Genomic DNA, 18,810 nt, shown 5'->3' on the forward strand with positions numbered 1-18,810 from the left:
AACAGACATGAAGCTCTGCATGAAGAACCTAGAAAAGATTTCCCAGAGGCTGTGCCGTATGAGGTGGTCCTGAAGGGTGAATTCACCAGGACGACAGCTTGTGTGGACAGGGAGAGAATTTCTGGCAGGAAGGACCACATCTGCAAATGCCGGAGGGCACAGGGCACTTGCAGAAACATCTGCCTGCCGAGGGCCCTGATGAGGCCGCAGTCACAGAGAAACACCTGCCTCCCGAGGGCTCTGATGAGGTGCGGTCCACAGAGAAACACCTGCCTGTCGAGGGCTCTGATGAGGCGCAGTCCACAGAGCTGCTCCTTGCACCGTGTGGAACTCTCTAACCACATCTGGGTACTGAGCACCCAAAACGGGGCCAGTTGGAACTGAAATGTGCTGCTCCTGTAAGATACACCCCAGTTTCAAAGATATAGTATGAGAAAAAGCGACATAGCCCATTAATAATTTTTGCATGAATTGCATATTGAAAGGATAATGTTTGGGGTATATTTTTAGAAGTAATTTTACCCATTTCTTTTAACTTTTTAAAAACCACTTCTGTTAGAACATTTACAATCACATAGGTGGCTCTTAGTATGTTTCTCTTGGACAGGACACTCGGAAGTGTAGGGGAAATGAGGTTGAGTGGCAGACAGGGACCAAAGGCTTTCTAAGGAGCTCCTGTACGCAGTGCAGTTTTAAAAGTTTTTATTTTATACTGGAGTACAATTGTTTACAATGTTGTATTAGTTTCAGATGTACAGCAATGTGATTTAGTTACACATGTATCTGGGCTTGTCTGGTGGTGCAACAGTAACGAATCACCTGTCAATGTAGGAGACATAGAAGATACAGGTTCTATCCCTGGGTAGGGAAGACCCTCTAGAGTAGGAAATGGCAACCCACTGCAGTATTCTTGCCTGGAAAATTCCATGGACAGAAGAGCCTGGCGGGATACAGTCCATGGAGTTGTAAAGAGTTGGTTATGAGTGAGCAACCGAACAATAAATACATGTATCTATTCTTTTTCAGATTCTTTTCTCATATAGGTTATTACAGAGTATTGAGTAGAGCTCCCTGTGCTTTACAGTAGGGATACATGAAGAGGTCGGGATATACACACCACTATATGGAGCTTCTCTGATGGCTCAGATGGTAAAGAATTGCCTGCAGTGCAAGAGACCTGGGTTCGATCCCAGGTTTGGGAAGATCCCCTGGAGAAGGGAGTGACAACTCACTCCAGTATTCTCGCCTGGAGAATCCCATGGACAGAAGAGCCTGGTGGGCTACAGTCCATGGGGTCTCAGAGAGTTGGACATGATGGAGTGATTAATACACACACATCATATAAAATAAATAATCAACAGGGACTTATACCTAGCAATGCAGTTTTAAACCAAGAGGTGCACAGTCAGATATGTATTGTTTAGACAGCCATCAGTCATGTGAAAGGTGGATCAAGGAGAAAGGATGCTGAGGGCTGGAAGTGAGTCTCCCTTGAGGAATAAATGATGAGCCAGACAAGATGGCAAGACCAAGTGTTTGGGAGGTGAGGGAGAGGAAGGTGAAATGACATTTAGAATTCTGACTTTGATTGTTGTTGGCTGGAGATGCTTTAGCTGGTGTCTGGGTATGGTTGATGCTGCCTTTGAGGTGTGCAGTCATCCACTGGTGGTTTAGATCTTGGTGCTGGAGGTGTAGATGTAGGTTCGTTAGGGTAGAGGCGATGGTTTGGGGATGATTTAAATGCATTACATTTCTTGTGTACTTTATTTCTAATCTGATGCTGCCGCTGATCTGACTGGAGGGACCAGTCCATGGCCCGGAGGTTGGGGACTCCTGGCATAAGGGATACATAGAACAAGGAGAGAAGATGGCTGAGGTTGGAGCCTCTGGGAGAGGGAGGAGCCTCTGGGGGAGGCGAGTGGAGAGTGCTTGTCAGAAGCCAAGGGGAGGGAGGATTTTCAAGAATCATTGTGCCTCAGCAAAAACAGTCAGATAAGTCAAAGGGAAAGCATGTTTTGGATTTAGCAATAAAAATGTCGTTAGTGACCTTGGTGAATGCCGTTTCCATGAAGCCGTGGAAGACAAAGCCAAACTGGGGGGACTTGTGATGGAATTGGACAAAGCAGAGACAGCGGGTGTGGACCATTCTTTGAAGAAAACAAAGCATTAGGATTGTGTGGATTTCATTGCTTAAAGAATGTTGGGAATTCCAAGAAACAATTTGCATGGCCCCATGTGTTTTCACTTGGAGAGCTCTCCCCTCACCTGTACCCCACAATCAAAGACAGAGGTTCATGCAAATGTCTTTTCTCTCTCTCTGTCTCTGTCTCAGGCCGGATCTTGGACCTGAAGACCGGGACAGTCAAGAAAGAAGGGCAGCAGTCATCCATGAGGATGTGCATGGGTTCCCGGAGGTCCTTCATCTGCAGGATGAGGTCTGTTTGGGGGAGCAGTGGGCTGGGGCTCTGGTGGGGCTTCTCTCGTCCCCGCCTGCTGCTGAGCATCCTGAGGGGCTTTCAGATCACACCTTTACCCTGGTGACGTCACCTCCTGACTGCAGCCCCATGTCACCTCCTTCTTGGTCTGTCTCATCTGTAAATGGAGATGAGGAGTTGGCAGTTGGAAGTAGAATTCTGGAATTCATGGGAGAGCTTGAGGCTGAAAATACAGAGTTGAGGGTTGACATCAGTGAGATTGGAAAAGACCCTGATGTTGGGAAAGACTGAAGGCAGGAGGAGAAGGGGGCAACAAAGGGTGAGATAGTTGGATGGCATCACCGACTCCTTGGATGTGACTTTGAGCAAACTCCGAGAGATGGTGAAGGACAGGGAAGCCTGGCGATCACAGAGAATTGGACATGACTGAGCAACCTAACAACTGCACAACTCTGTCTGTTCAGCCGGCAGGGGCAAGCCGAGTGGCTCAGACTCACATGCATTAGTGTCCACCAGGGACAGAATGCATCAGTTAATGTAGTCCAGCACAGCAAGGGCTTGCCTCAGTGCTTTGGCCAGTAGAGTAAATGCCCGTCCTAGCTAGAGGGACATTCATTGTAGTACAGCAGGGTGAATTCTTCATTGCACCACCTAAGAAGTTGCCTTGTGCATAAATTTATTGGAAGTATCAAGTATTCCATTCCTAAGCAGCCTCCAATGCCCTTATTTAATTAATTTGTCTGTACTGGGTCTTATTTATAGCACGCAGGATATTTGATCTTCATTGTAGCATGCAGAACCTTTAGTTGCAGCATGCAAAGTATTAATTGAAGCATGTGGGATTTATTTCCCTGACTAGGGATTGACCCCAGTCCCCCTGCATTGGGAGCACAGTCTTAGCCACTGGACCACCAGGGAATTCTCTCTAATATCATTACTGTGCTGTGCCTAGTTCCTTAGTCGTTTCCAACTCTTTACGACCCCATGGACTAGAGCCTGCGAGGCTCCTTTATCCATGGAATTTTCCAGGCAGGAATACTGGAGTGGGTTGCAATTTCCTCCTTTAAGAGATCTTCCTGACCCAGGGATCAAACCCAGGTCTCTTTCATTGGCAGGCAGATTCTTTACCACTGTGCCACCTGGGAAGCCCTCCAATACCAGTATCACTGACCTATCAACCAGAACCAGGTGGTCCCCTCCCTGCCCTGGTACCTTTGGGTTGCTTTTTCCAGTGCCACACCCACACTACCTGGATTTACCTGTGAGGCAAGGAGCACTGCCATCTGCTGAGAGCATGGCCTTCCCCTCCAAATAAAGCATCTTAGTTTCAGGAAGACACTGGGCACAACCTGCCAGAGGGCAGAGGGCTGTGCCAGCATCCCTAGGTGGCTACCTCTTGGATGGATCCTGCTGTGAAAACATGCCCATTCTGGCAGCTGCCACAGGCCTCAGGATATAATTGGGCTCTTGTCTTTGCTGCACTGAATACCGAGACATTGAGGACATCATCTACTGTGAAGTTGGGAAATGGAGGTGCAAAATGAGAACACAGGTCAGAGGTTGACCACAGTGCAGGCTGTGGATACTTGGAGCCTGGGATGCAGAGACAGTTACGGAGAAGGGAGGCAGAAAAGATGCTGCTTGAAAGGGCAATGGGACATCTCACACCCCCTGCCTCCCAGAGAAGGACCCATAGAAAGATCTGATTCCAGACTCATCCTCCTCCTGTCCCCAGTTTGTCCGTTGCCATTCACAGGCTCACAGTGGTTTGCTCATTCCTAGTGCCAGAACATTGCAGGGGAGGAGGGACTTTCTACACTGTTAATCTGAAGCCTGAGAAGATGATTCTGTTTGTCAACTGGCAACATCTGTTTTGAGTCGATGCCTCTGCTTGGGCCTGAAGAGATGCTGTAGCTGTCATCACCACCCTTCCCTTGTTCCCTGAAAGCCCCCAAGTTACACTGAAATGATCTGCAGGGTGGAGCATGTGTCTGGCCATAGGTCTCTGGCTCCTGGGCTGGGCTGGAGACCGTCTACCTGTGCACTGAAGAATGGGTCCCCTCCCTTGCCTTCGGTGATGATCAGAATTCATAGACATGCAGCCCTGCTTCTGCACTTTGGGAAGAAATTAGCTATACGGCTCACCTGACTAAGTGTGGTCACATTAGATAAGGTCCATATATTTGCCTTAAGGTCAAACCAGTCAGTCCTAAAGGAAATCAACCCTGAATATTCATTGGAAGGACTGATGCTAAAGCTGAAGCTTTAGTACTCTGGCCACCTGATACGGAGAGACAACTCTTTGGGAAAGACCCTGATGCTGGGAAAGACTGAGGGCAGGAGGAGAAGGGGCGGCAGAGGATGAGGTGGTTGGATGACATCACTGACTCAATGGACATGAGTTTGGTCAAACTTCAGGAGATAGTGAAGGACAGGGAGGCCTGGTGTGCCTCAGTCCAAAGAGGGTCACAAAGAGTCAGACATGACTGAGTGACTGAACAACAACAAATATACTTGCCTGCAGCACTGTGGGCTTTATAAGATTGGCTGGCTCTTCACCCGTTCTAATGTGTTTCTCACATCTTAGGTGTGGAAATGCTCCTTTGGACCATCTTCCTCTAAACAGACTAACCACCATGAGGAAGAGGTTCAGGTCAGTAGGCCTTACAGTTTTTATCTTTATTTTTAAAAATATTTATTTATTCGGCTGTGCTGGGTCTTAGGTGTGGCACATGGGATCTTTAGTTGCAGCATGTGGGATCTAGTTTCCTGACCAAGGATCAAATCTAGGGCCCCTGCATTGAGAGCACAGAGTACTAGTCCCTGGACCACCAGGAAAGTCCCAGTAGGCATGATGGATGTTTTGGGGCTATGCCAGTAGATAGCTTCAATGCACTAAGCTAAGGAATAGCTGAACTTGAAGACAGGTTAGCCATGGAAAGCACCAAGAGACTCACATTTCAGAGTTACTGTGAAATGTGTTGGGTGGATTTATTGTGGACAAGCATACTATGAGGGAGGAGGGAAAGGAGGATGCTGGGAAGTGAAGCTTCAGAAACACAAGGTCAACAGGTGAACCCAGAAGCTTAGGTACTAAAGGAGTCATGGGCGTCCTTGCCTCACCCCCAGGTGCTGAAAGCCTGCTCATGATGTTCTTTCTCTAGGAATGGCCTTGGCCCTGTGAAGGAAGGAGAAGCCCAGTATGCTGTGGTCCACTGCACAGGCTACATCAAGGCTTGGCCACCAGCAGGTAAGGAGAACCTGCATCTTCATTCCCAGGGAATTGAATGCTGGTTCATGTCACCATGGTATCCTGTTAGAAATGCATTCTTATAGAAAGAGACTGGAAAATACTCTTATTTTCCATTGTAGTTAGAATGTAATGGTCTTTGTAATGGAAAAAAAATCTTGCTACTTGAAACAAAGGTTTGTAAAAGAGTGATCCTGCAAAGGTGATTGGTGCCTCACAAATCCTTTCTGTGATCTGTCACTGAGAGCTCTCTGGAAAGTCAGAGGGGCATTTGAAATGATAATTGTATTCAAGTCGCTAGAGAAATGTAAATCAAAACCACAGTGATGAAATACGTCTCACACTCACTAGTATGGTTAAAATAGACAATAATGCATGTTGGTAAGGGTTTGGAGCAACTGGAACCCTCATCCTTTGCTGGTGGGGGTGTAAAATGAAGCAGCTGCTTTGGAAAACAGTCTGGAAGTTCCTCAAAATGTTGAGCCTAGAGTTGCCATATGACTTGGCAGTTTCACTCCAAGGTGTATACTCAAGAGAACTGAAAGCTTATATTCACAAAGAAAATTGTACCTGAATGTTCATAGCAGCATTATTCATGGTAGCCAAAATATGGAATCAAATTACACGTGTACATTTATGGATAAATAAAAAGTGGTATACCCTTATGATAGCTTCAATGCACTAAGCTAAGCTAATAATAATTCAGCAATAAAAAGCAGTGAAGGAGAAGGAAAGGGTGGGACAAATTGAGAGAGTAGCATTGATATATACATTAATACAATACCATGTGCAAAATAGCTAGTGGAAAGCTTCTATATATCACAGGGAGCTCAGTTCAGTATTCTGTGATGATCTAGAAGGGTGTGATGGCAGAGGTGGGAGGGAGGCTATGTATATTATCTTTGGTGAAACAGATCACCAGCCCAGGTTGGATGCATGAGACAAGTGCTCGGGCCTGGTGCACTGGGAAGACCCAGAGGGATCAGGTAGAGAGGGAGGTGGGAGGGGGGATCAGGATGGGGAATACATGTAAATCCATGGCTGATTCATGTCAGTGTATGACAAAAACCACTACAGTATTGTAAAGTAATTAGCCTCCAACTAATAAAAATAAATGAAAAAAATTAAAAATTAAAAAAATTTTAAAAAAATAAAAAAAATTAAATCACAATTTTTTTACAAATAAGGAAAAAAAAAAATAAAGCTAATGAGAAGAGCATTAATCCTCTAGAAGAAATTTATAGCAACCTTCCAGGTCTAAAACTTAAAAATGCCTTTCAATTATTTTGTATATTTCTTCATACAAATTAGCAGTTAACAGTTATAAAGATTTCTTCAGGATAGATACAGTCAGCCCCAAATCTTCTGAAAGAATAAAGCTAAACACCGTTTAGCTTTGAGAGTCCTTTGGACTGTAAGGAGATCAAATCAGTCAATCCTAAAAGAAATCAGTCCTGAATATTCATTGGAAGGACTGATGCTGAAGCTGAAACTCCAGTACTTTGGCCACCTGATGTGAAGAACTGACTCCTTGGAAAAGACCCTGATGCTGGGAAAGATTGAAGGCAGGAGGAAAAGGGGATGACAGAGGATAAGACAGTTGGAAAAAAAAGAAAAAAAAAAAAAGAGGGAGGGGTTATATGTATACTTATAGCTGATTCACATTGTTTAGAGAAGAAACTTACACAACACTGTAAAGAATTATCCCGCAATTAAAATTGACTGGCAGATACCAGGGCTGGAGAGAGAGGGAAAAAAGCAATGAAGTACTGATTCATGCTATAATATGGGTGAACCTTGAAAACATCATGCTAAGTAAAAGAAAGTTAGACACAAAAGGCCACATTACAATTCCATGTATGTGAAACGTCCAGAATAGGCAAATCCATTGAAACAAAAAGTAGATTTGTGGTTTCCAGGTTCTGGGGGGAGAGAAAAATTGGGAGTGACTGCTAATGAGTTATTATTGTTCAGTTGCTAAGTCGTGTCCTACTCTATAACCCCATGAATTGCAGTACGCCAGGCCCCTCTGTCCTCCACTATCTCCCAGAGTTTGCTCAAATTCATGTCCATTGAGTCAGTGATGTCATCCAATCATCCCACCCTCTGCCACCCCCTTCTCTCTTTGCCTTCAATCTTTCCCAGCACAGGGTCTTTTCCAATGAGTAGGCTCTTCTCGTCAGGTGGCCAAAGAATTGGAGCTTCAGCTTCAGCATCGGTTCTTCGAATGAATATTCAGAGCTGTGTTTCTTTCTGAGGTGACAAAAATGTTCTATATTTAGATAGTAGTAATAGCTGCATAACTGTGCGAATCTACTAAAAACCACTGAATTATATTCTTTAAGATGGCAAATTTTATAGTTGTGAATATTTTATTTTACCTTAATTATATTCCTTCACTGATGCTCTTCCTTCCTTTGTGGAGATCTGAGTTTCTGATCTGTATAATTTCCTTCTTCATGAAGACCTTCTTTTTAACATTCCTTACAGGACAACTCTGCTGATGATAAATTCTCACCATTTTTGTTTTTCATAGAAGGTCATTATTTCTCCTTCACACTTGGAGGATAATGTCACTGGATATAGAATTTTAGGTTGGTGGTTATTTTCTTTCCACACTTTAAATATTCACTTCACTTTATTGTTTGCATGGTTTCTGATGAGAAGTCTATGTGATTCTTATCCTCATTTTTCTGTATGTAGTGTGGGACTTTTTTTCTGGCTTCTTTCAAGATTTTTCTTTGTTTTTGGATTTTTGCAGTTTGAATATGATAGTATAGTTAGTTTAGTTTTTGTGGGATTTTTTGGTTATCGTTGTTGTTGTTGTTTAGTCCCTGAGTTGTGTACAACTCTTTGCGACCCCATGGACTGTAGCCCACAAGTCTCCCCTGTCTTTGGGATTCTCTAGGCAAGACTCCTAGAGTGGGTTGCCATTTCCTTTTCCAGGGGATCTCTCCAGCCCAGGGATTAAACCTGCATCTCCTACTTGGCAGATGGATTTTTACCACTGAGCCACTAGGGAAGCCCCATTGATTATTTGTACTGGTTGGTATTTTTTCTGAGCTTCTTGCATCTGTGGTTTGGGGTCTGTCATTAACTTTGGAAAGTTCTTGGACATTATTTCTTCAAATATTTCTTTTGTTTCATTCTATTCTCCTTTTGGTATTCCAATTACACGTATATCTTTTGAAACTGGACTAATGTTTGGGGGTATTCTGTCCTGGGTTTTTTATTGTTTTTTGTCTTTGCATTTCAGTTTTGGAAATGTCAGTTGATATATCTGCAAGCTCACTAATTCTATTCTTGAGTATGTCCAGTCTACTGATGAGACTGTCAAAGGCATTATTTTCTGTTAGTGTTTTTTTTGTTTTTCTAGCATTTCCTTTTTATTCTTTCTTAGAGTTTCCATCTCTCTGTTTACATTACCCATATGTTCTTAATCTTATCTACTTCCACTAGCGCTTTGAACATATTAATCATAGTTATTTTAAATTCCCAGCCTAGTCATTTCAAAATCCATGTCATATCTGAGTCTGGTTCTGATATTTAGTTGTCTCTTTGAGCTATGTTTGTTCCTGCCTTTTAGCGTATCTTGTAAATCTTTGTTGAAATCCAGGTGCAATGTATCAGGTAATAAGAACTGAGGTAAATAGGTCTTTACTGTGAGGTTATATATTAATCTTGTGATAAGTTGGCAATGTTTAATGTTTGAGATATAGATAGATATTGATATATCGGATTTATTTATAGTATATCTTATTTGTATATGTTTTTCTACTTAGACCATGCTCGTGCCTGTGCTCAGTTGCTCAGTCCTGTCCTACTCTTTGCGACACTATGGATGGTAGCCCACCAGGCTCCTCTGTCCAGGGAATTTTCCAGGCAAGAATACTAAAATGGGTTGCCATTCCCTCCTCCAGGAGATCTTCCCAGCCCAAGGATGGAACCTGCATCTCTTGCATATCCTGTATTGGCAGGCAGATTCTTTACTACTACACCACCTAGGAAGCCCATATTTAGATCATAATGCATAAAATCATCAAGGTGTTGCTTGCCTTAAGGTTGAGTTCAAAGACAGGAACTCAGAAGGCAGTGATTTGTTTACAGTGTCCAGAGCCTGGACCCTAGCTTTGTAGTTCCATAGTCTTGACCATGCTGCAGAACTCATCAGACCCAGGGTTCTTAAAGAGAGTCCTCCAAAGCTGACGTGTTAATCAGGTACAACTCTGTGATGCCCTGGGGCTTCCTTGTCACTGGCGTGGATGCCCATGGCTATTGTCCAGGAAATCTATGAGGTTTGAAAGTACTTGAGACAACAGATTTATGCTGGAAGGTTGTTTGATGAGAAGCAAAGAAGAGCAAAGGGCTGTGGGCAGCCTGGTGAAAGATTTCTAGCCGTGGCTCTCTGGGACATGTGATGGCCTCAACCAAGCCATCTGCTGAGCAAGGCTCTTGGGCACTAGACTGAGGCTCAGCCCTTGGGGAATGCAAAGATGTGTTGGTGAGGGACAAGCAGGTACACAGATGACTCCAGGAGGGTGTGGCCAGGCAGTCAGCCCTGTGGATGGAGGCGGGGTCCTTTACCTGCCCCAGCGTCAGGAGAGGCTCCCCAGATGAGACTCTAGAAAGCTACCCCAGTCCTGCCAAATTCAGCCTCTTGGGACCAGCGGACCATCTCCTTCTTGATGCTCTCCTCGTTTGAATTCATCGTCCTTGTTATACCAGGCAAACTTCTCTTCCTGTTTCTGGCCTCAAAGTGCTCTTTTTCTACCATTTTATTTGAGTGCCATGCCTGCCTATCACAAGAAAGGAGGCTGAGGGCCAAGGTGCAGGCAGGTGACTGCATGCAGAGAGTCTGCCAGGAGGATTCAGGGCAAGACTTCCCTGGTGGTCCAGTGGTTAAGATTCCACTCTTCCAATGCAGGGGACATGGGTTCGATCCCTGGTTTGGGAGCTAAGATTTCACTTGTCATGTGGCCAAAAAGAAAAATTCTAAAAATGTGATTCAGGGCCCGCTTTTCTGGAGTCCTGTGGAGTTCTATACCCAAGAGAGCTGAAGGGTACAGGGTAACAGGACAGAAGGGCTTGTGAGGCATTAAAGCTCCAACAACTGCCCTTGAAACTTTGCCACATGAGAAACAGTTGAAGGAGCCGGGAGTGTTTATCTTGGAGAAAGCAAGGCATGACTTTTGTCTTCAAGTATTTGAGGGGGTGTCATATGAAGGAGGAATTAAACTTACTTAGGATAGTTCCAGAGGGCACAATTTGGACCAAAAGGCGGATTTTTCACTGAATAGGAAGAAATGAGCAAAAGCTCTGAACAGGGTGTTACATACATTTACAAATATGAATACACACACATGCTAAGCATTGGAAAGAATTCAGCCTCCTGTTCATCAGAACTGCAAGTTAAAATAATTTTATACCATCTTCTTTTACCTATCAAGTAGCAAAAAATTTATAAGACAAAATACACACTATTGGGAAGGTTCAGAAAAATGGACACTTTTGTGTTCTGCTGTGCGTGTGTGCTCAGCTGATTCAGTCATGTCCGACTCTTTGCAGCCCTATGGACTGAAGCCCGCCGGGCTTCTCTGTCTGTGGAATTTCCCAGGCGAGAATACTGGAGTGGGTTGCCATGCCCTCCCCAGGGGATCTTCCTGACCCAGAGATCGAACCTATGTCTCATTAAGTCTCCTGCATGGCAGGCGGGTTCTGTATTCACCTGGGAAGGTGAATATTCTGCTGATGGGAATTTAAATCAGTACAAACCTTCTGTAGAATAACTTGAGAATATATATTAAATGCCTTAAAATGTGCAGTCAATATACAGGAATTAATCAGAGATGTGTGTATTGTATGGTTAAACATTGTTGTGAAAAGCTTGAATTGTTTTAAATTTCAAAGTCTAAATATTGTAAATATCTAAATTTCAACAATAAAGAATTGGCTAAAACTAGCATGAAATGTCTATATGATAGGATACTGTGCTGTGTGCTATGCTTAGGTGCTTCAGTCATGACTAACTCTTTGTGACTCCATGAACCATAGCTCACCACGCTCCTCTGTCCTTGGGGATTCTCCAGGCAAGAATACTGGAGTGGGTTGCCATGCCTTCTTCCATCGGATCTTCCCAACCCAGGGATGGAACCCAGGTCTTCTGCATTGCAGGTGGATTCTTTACCGTCTGAGCCACCAGGGAAGCCGTGATAGGATACTGGACAACCATAAACAGGCGTGCTTTCAGAAGGTATTTGAGAATGGAGCATGAGCCTTTGCTAGTAGTCTAGTGGCTGAGATTCCACTCCCAATGCGAGGGCCTGGGTTCAGTCTCTGGTCAGGGAACTAGATCCCACATGCTACAACTAAGAATTCACATGCTGCAGTTAAAAGATTCTGTATGCCAAAATGATAAAGATCAAAGATCCCACGTGCCATAGCCAAATAAACAAATAAATCTTTAACAATAAAAAAAGAATGAAGCAAAGTGCTAAGAAGTATTAAAAAGAATGACAGGTTATGCAATCGTGATCCCACTTTTATTTTTAGATTATAAATGAATGGTGTATCTATGTGTTGAAAAATTGTACATAGAATAGTAATCATATTTCTGTGTAGTAGATTATTGGTTACTTTTTTCTTCTCTCTTTGGTCTTGCATTTTCCAAATTTTTACATGACTTTCATCATCAGAGAAAATGGCATTTTTAGGCAACCAAGTAGAATTTTCTAAACAGCATTTCATACCACTGGATTGAGTGGTTTGCTATGAATTCAGAAATTGTGTCATTTTGTTTGTTGTGTGTGTGGTTTTTTGTTTTTTGGTTTTTTTTTTTTTTTTGGTTTGGTTGTTGTATTTAGTTGCTGTGTTTCTATAAAGATAGAAGTTCTGGAAATTAAGCTTGTATCCACACATGATGATTCAATCATGCCTCCAGCATCATGAATTGCTATATGTCTTGTTCTGTGGATGTTAATGCTGTTTCTTGATTAATAACTCCATTCTTTTTTCTATTTAAACTTTTTAAAAATATATTGGAGTATAGCCAATTAGCAATGTTGTGATAGTTTCAGGGGCACAGCAGAGTAACTCAGCCATTTTTATACTTGTACCGATTCTCCCCAAACTCCTCTCCCATCCAGGCTGCCACATAACATTGAACAGAGTTCTCTCTGCTATTCTACTCTAGGTCCTTGTTGGTTATCCATTTTAGATATAGCGTGGACTGTATTTATGTGATTGATAACTCCATTCATTACACATATCATACACTATTTTTCACTTACATTTAGAGCCCTCAAGGCCAAATGCATGCTTCATTTTCTCAACCCAGTGGTGAGCTCAGACCTGGCACATAAAATGTATTACTATTTCACACACTCTCCAGGAGATTGTGATGGACAGGGAAGTCTGGTGTGCTGCAGTCCATGGGGTCACAAAGAATCGGACATGACTGTGTAACTGAACAACAACAGACCAGATGGGTGGATGGATGTGTGAAAGGAAGGAAGAAAAGGGTCTTCCCTAGATTAAAAAAAAATTAGTTGTTAACCTAAGGGGAATGGGTTTTGAAAGAATTCTTTGCCAGAATTTCCAAAGATGTTTATAGAATCCACTTTCCCAGAAATCTTCTGAGATGGCACAGACAGTCATCTGACATAGATGAGGTGGCTGGAATGAGGTCATTGACACGCTTACTCTATAATAAGGTCATGATACCGGAGCACTGGAACGGCCACTCACTTGATACTTGAATGACGCCTTGTAAATGTCCACGAGGAATGCTGTCCCTACTTGCTCATGGGCTCAAACTCCTTAATTATAAACAGTGACTTGGTTAGGAGATATGAAGGTGCCTAAGCACCAAAGTTGCTCAGAATACCTACAGGCGACCTTAGAAGTCTCTAAAGGTGAGTAGGAGCAGTAGATTTTGTGAAGCAGCAGGGACCTTGTGAATAATTCTTTGACAGCCCCCTGGCAACACTTGTGCTTATTTCTGAACCAACAAGTTGTGCAGGCAAACTTTTACCTGGTACCTGTTGACTCCATTGTAAATATAAACATCCCCCAAAATTCTGCTATATTCCAGAAACCCTTTCTATTACACAGTGACTTTCCCAGTAGCAAAGGAGACATCACCCTCGCTGCAGAAGAGATCACCAACGGCAGGTTGCATTTTCCAGTTTGTGAGGTATGCTTAGGGTCCAGGGGTAGCTTTGAAATTCTGAAGATGGGAATTGCCTCCACCCCATGGTCACTGCCCCAGCGCCTTGCATTTTTCAGACTGGCATTCTGCTTTGAGCCAGACTCCATGTCTATCACAGGGACCTCTCCTCTAGTCATCATCATCTGATGTGCTTGGTTCATCACCACAGAATAATCCGTGGAAAATGTCTGATTAACTGGCTGTGTGTCTGCACAGGAGAGCCAGGATCTGCCCCGGTGGAGGTGGGTGTGCTTGACTGAGATTGGGTTACCTCCCTCTGGGACCATCCTGATCAGGAAGAGGCTTGGTTCTTGGCGGCCTCTGGTGCTTTCTCATCGGCAAGGCTGATGCTTTCCTTCATGATGCTGATGGACTTTCAGTAAGCCTTGGCCACAGCATGCCAGAGGCCTGAGGTTATTTCAGGGTTTTGGCTATAATCTGCAGTGGTCAGGCCAGTGTTGCCACTTCAGCAGACAGCTCAGCCCCACCATGAGCTCATCCACAACAGCCCCGCGCTTCTCACAGTTTTCCGGTTGAACACTGTGTTCGTTGTTTTTTTTTTTTTTCCCTTCATTTGAAAGTCTCCAAAGACTGCTCTTCTGTTGGAAGCTACGCACCCACAAGGCTGGATTCCCTCCTCTCACCAACCCTCAGCCATTCTGTCCTGTCCAAGATGGACATATTGATGTTTGATATTCTGGTTGGACATCAGAGCCATGATCTTAACTTGTGAGATGGAGCATTGGCCACCTCTTCCATCCTCCTCATTCTCAGGCAGGGCAAAGCCACTCTTCCATTTCTTTCAGTGGATACTTTCTGAGCACAAGCCATGGGCCAGTTACTTTCCTAGTTCCTGGGGAACCTAGGGAGAGTCTGATATAACACCTGCCCTTTAGAAGCTCACAGTGTGGACTTCCCTTGTGGTTCATTGCTTAAGAATCTGCCTGCCAATGCAGGGGACACTGGTTCCATCCCTGGTCTGGGAAGATCCCACATGTCTTGGGGTAACTAAGCCTGTGCACCACAACTACTGAAGCCTGTGCTCTACAACAAGAGAAGCCACTGCAATGAGAAGCCTATGCTCCACTAGAGTGTGACCCCACCTCATTGCTATTGTAGAAAGCCTGCACACAGCAATGAAGACCCAGCACAGCCAAAATAAGTAAACAAGTTAATATTTAATTAAAGTAAAAGAAGTCACAGCACAGTGGAGGAGACAGTTAGGCATGTGGGTCATTGCAAAGCCCTAGATCAAGAGTCACACAGAGGACTCATGAGAGAAGCACATGGACAAGAGATCCTGTCTACTGGGAGTGTCAAGGTTGTCTGCTCTCTCCTATGCTTTGTGGCCAAGCCTCGCTGAAAGTCTAATAGGTGGAGAGTAACGTTTGAGCTGAAATGTGAACATAAAGGAGTTTTCTAGGTGGAAAAAATTGCTTTCTAGGCATGCAGAGTTGTGTTATGTAATGACCATGGTCTTCATTTCAGAGTGCTCACAACGTGCGAATCACTGTGCTAACTCTGTGCATTGTGCTTCAGTGTTTGTGAAAGTGTTTGGTCACTCAGTTGTGTCTGACTCTTTGCGACCCCACGGACTATAACCTGCTTCTGTAGGCTCCCCTGTCTGTGGGATTTTCCAGGGAAGAATACTGAAGTGGGTTGCCTTGCCCTTCTCCAGGGCATCTTGCTGAACTGGGGATTGAACCCAGGTCTCCTGCATTGCAGGCAGATTCTTTACCATCTGAGCCACCAGGGAAGCCCACTTCAGTGTTCACAACAACTCTCATGAGGTCCAGGCGTTGTGATTACCTCCCTCCTGCAGGTGACATGCTGGAGGGTCAGCATAGCAACTTAATCAGCCCAGTTCACACAGTTAGTAAGCAGCCAAGTCTGGGAATGAATCTAGGCCTTACTGATGCTCTGATGTCGGGGAGAAGAGAGGTGCTGCCTTGGGAATCATGTGTGATTGACTGTGGCTGGAGGGAGTGTGGCTGGACAGGTGGGTAGACTCAGATCCGGAGGCGAGGCCTTGTATGCTAAGCCTGGGGGTTTGGACCCTCCTCTGCTCTCTATGGGGTGTTACTAAAAGCCAGTGAAAGTTCTTAAAGATCATTCTACAAGCTGGATTGAAGTGACAGGAGGGACAAAGATAGGCCTGATGGTGGGGGAGCCCAGAGAGGACTGACCCAGGAGAAATTGTGAGGCCTGAACGAAGGCAGTGGCCGTGCAGATGGAGGGGTGTGTGTCGCGTGTACAGACAGCAGGGAGATGTGAGCTGATGGGAGAAAACAGGTAAGGGCTGGGCCATGCTGGATACACAGCTGGTGGATGAGGAGGCTGGAATTCAACCCCATGGAGGCCATACCCCAGAGTCCATGTGTTTTAAGAACTATGAGAGATTGCCTACCCCACACCTGCCAATTAATGTGCAAATAATATGGGACTTTGGATCTGCGATTTAGATTTTAGATATGTTGTTGTTGTTGTTCAGTTGCTCAGTCATGTCTGACTCTTTGCGACCCCATGGACTGGAGCATGTGGTCATTATTTTATATTCTTCATCTGTCTTTCAAGAAACAGGTTTGCCATTTGCAGTCAAGTCCAGGACTCTGTTACTGACAATTCTTCCATCTTCCTGGTTTACTTGCTCACCTCTGCTGGCTTCTGGACTATGTTTCCTCCATATCTGATATCACGTCTCAGTGCCAGGTGGGCCCTTTCAGTTTGCAGACTTAAGCCCTTCCTGTGTCCATGCTCAGTTGCTGAGTGTATCTGATTCTTTGCAAGCCCTGGGACTATAGCCTGCCAGGCTCCGCTGTCCATGGGATTCTCCAGGCAGGAATACTCGAGTAGGTTGCCATTTCCTCCTCCAGGGGATTTTCCTGACCCAGGGGTCAAACCCACGTCTCCTGCATTGGCAGACAGATTCTTTACCATTGAGCACCTGGAAGGCGCACTCCCTCAAGACTTGCCCTCGTTCTTGCCACTGTCAAGCCAGAGCAGTTCTGAGCTTGTAGTTTGGTCTTGCTGGGGACCCTTCCACAGCCTCCCTTTTCCTTCATGTGTAGCTTCCTTAGCACTCCCCTTCACCCCATCTTGCCCAAACAATCCTCCCTGGTTTCTGATATTGAGATGTTTGTCTCTCATCTCAGATTCTGGGAGTTTCCACTAACTTGGGAGGGACAGGAAGTTACTTACGTGGTCTCAGATTGCTCTTTTGACCCCAAAGCACCTGTTGTACTTCTAAGCTTTGCTTTGTAAGTGGGAGATCCAGGTCTTTAAGGTCACCAGCGGGAACCCTGAAGTGCAAAACACCTACAAGTCAGCATTTCCTAAAGTATATCCTGAGATCTCAGTCTCAGAGATACTTTATAAAGAAAGGAGTCCCTGGTCAATAATTAGGGTACCTTTCTCTCTCTTAGGGATTCCCTTGTGGCTCAGCTGGTAAAGAATCTGCCTGCAATGTGGGAGACCTGGGTTCGATCCCTGGGTTGGGAAGATCCCCTGGAGAAGGGAAAGGCTACCCACTCCAGTATTCTGGCCTGGAGAATTCCATGGACTGTATAAAAGTCCACAGGATCGCAAAGAGTCGGACACGACTGGGCGACTTTCACTTCACTTCACTTCACTTCACTTCTCTCTCTTAGAGACTCCTACTCCAAAGTTCCATGTTTCCTGAGCATGCCTACAGTGATGAAACTTCTTTGTCTTTGTTTAAACTATGTTTCCCAAATGTATTTGGCCAGAGAATCGTTTTTTCCCCCTAAAACTTTTAACTGTCCCCCAGAGAATACTTTGGAAACATGCTGTGAACAAGTGGCTGTTTTTTTCCCCTGTGTTTGGTGGAATGCAAAAAAAAAAAAAAAAAATATGTCTTAATTCTCATGTGAAGATGTGAGTCCCAGGATAGACTCCACCCAGCATTACTGAAAAACAACCCAACTTTCCATGAGTGTTTGCACAGGGTTAATGCAACCCTTTAGTTAAACATGAAGAGGCCTTTCTGGCCAACAACTCTAAACTTCATCTGAAACAGCAGTCTCCAGTTACACTTCACTTGTGAGTTGTTTATATGACTCGGGGTTTATTTAGACCTGGCATTAGTGGAGCGTATTTCCAAAGAAAAGGTAATTGAATGTGGGGCAAAACGGGCTTGTGAAACCAATTAGGAAATCATTGAGATCTGTTTAAATGGCTGGAGTTATTCCGTTCCTATTAAAAACCACTTTGAGAAATACTGAGGTTCCTGCCAGGAAGCATTCCCTCCTGACACCATTCCTGCCAGCCCTGGCATCCAGCCTTGGCCACCCGCCCTTCCTCAAAGCAGCCTGTTCTTTTCTCTGTTGTAACACTTACCACCTGGCATTGTGATGCTCTGGTTCTCTGCTTCCCCTACCTGCTGGCAACTCCTTGAGAGCAGGAGCTGGTGGCATGCACGCTGAATCCCTACTCTGTAGCATACTGTCAGGCACTTAACAGGTGCTCAACAGGTATGTCAAAATGATCCCATGGCCAAACTCTGAGCTGGTGTTGGACCAAGAAAGTCAGAGTCAAAGAGAACCTTCAGCGTTACCCCAAGCCAGCCCCTCCTCTCCATAGAGGGGAAATCTAAAATCCTGTAAGACTCCGCATCTCAGCTGACCCCAGCACTTCTCCCCTCCCCTTGACCACAGCCCAGACCCTGCATGGGAAACCTGCAGCCAGGCAGAGTTCAGATGCCAAGAGGCCAGCTCAGGAATGAGATGATTCTGTGTCTGTTGACGAGTGCCTGGGAGGCCGTTACCAGCATCATAGCAAAAACTAGAGCTGGACATATGGAGCCCCACCTGCCAGTTGTTGTTACTGTTCAGTTGCTAAGTCGTGTCTGACTCTGCAACCCCACAGGCCCTGAAATTGGTGACCAGCCTTTGAGGTTTTTT

At 44.8% G+C, this 18,810-nt stretch overlaps 1 protein-coding gene across 3 annotated transcripts in view; it reads left to right on the forward strand.

Moving 5' to 3' along the window:
- Nucleotides 1-18,810, forward strand: part of ARNT2 (aryl hydrocarbon receptor nuclear translocator 2) — a 181,371-nt gene that overhangs the window by 92,176 nt on the left and 70,385 nt on the right. For all 3 annotated transcript variants that reach the window (XM_061158849.1, XM_061158847.1, XM_061158848.1), the window contains exons 6-8: nucleotides 2,333-2,435; nucleotides 5,023-5,088; nucleotides 5,600-5,685. In XM_061158849.1, coding sequence (XP_061014832.1) covers nucleotides 2,333-2,435; nucleotides 5,023-5,088; nucleotides 5,600-5,685 — 255 coding nt within the window. The remainder of the gene's footprint in view (nucleotides 1-2,332; nucleotides 2,436-5,022; nucleotides 5,089-5,599; nucleotides 5,686-18,810) is intronic.

The sequence above is a fragment of the Dama dama genome, chromosome 13, assembly GCF_033118175.1.
Source record: "Dama dama isolate Ldn47 chromosome 13, ASM3311817v1, whole genome shotgun sequence".
NCBI lineage: Eukaryota > Metazoa > Chordata > Mammalia > Artiodactyla > Cervidae > Dama > Dama dama.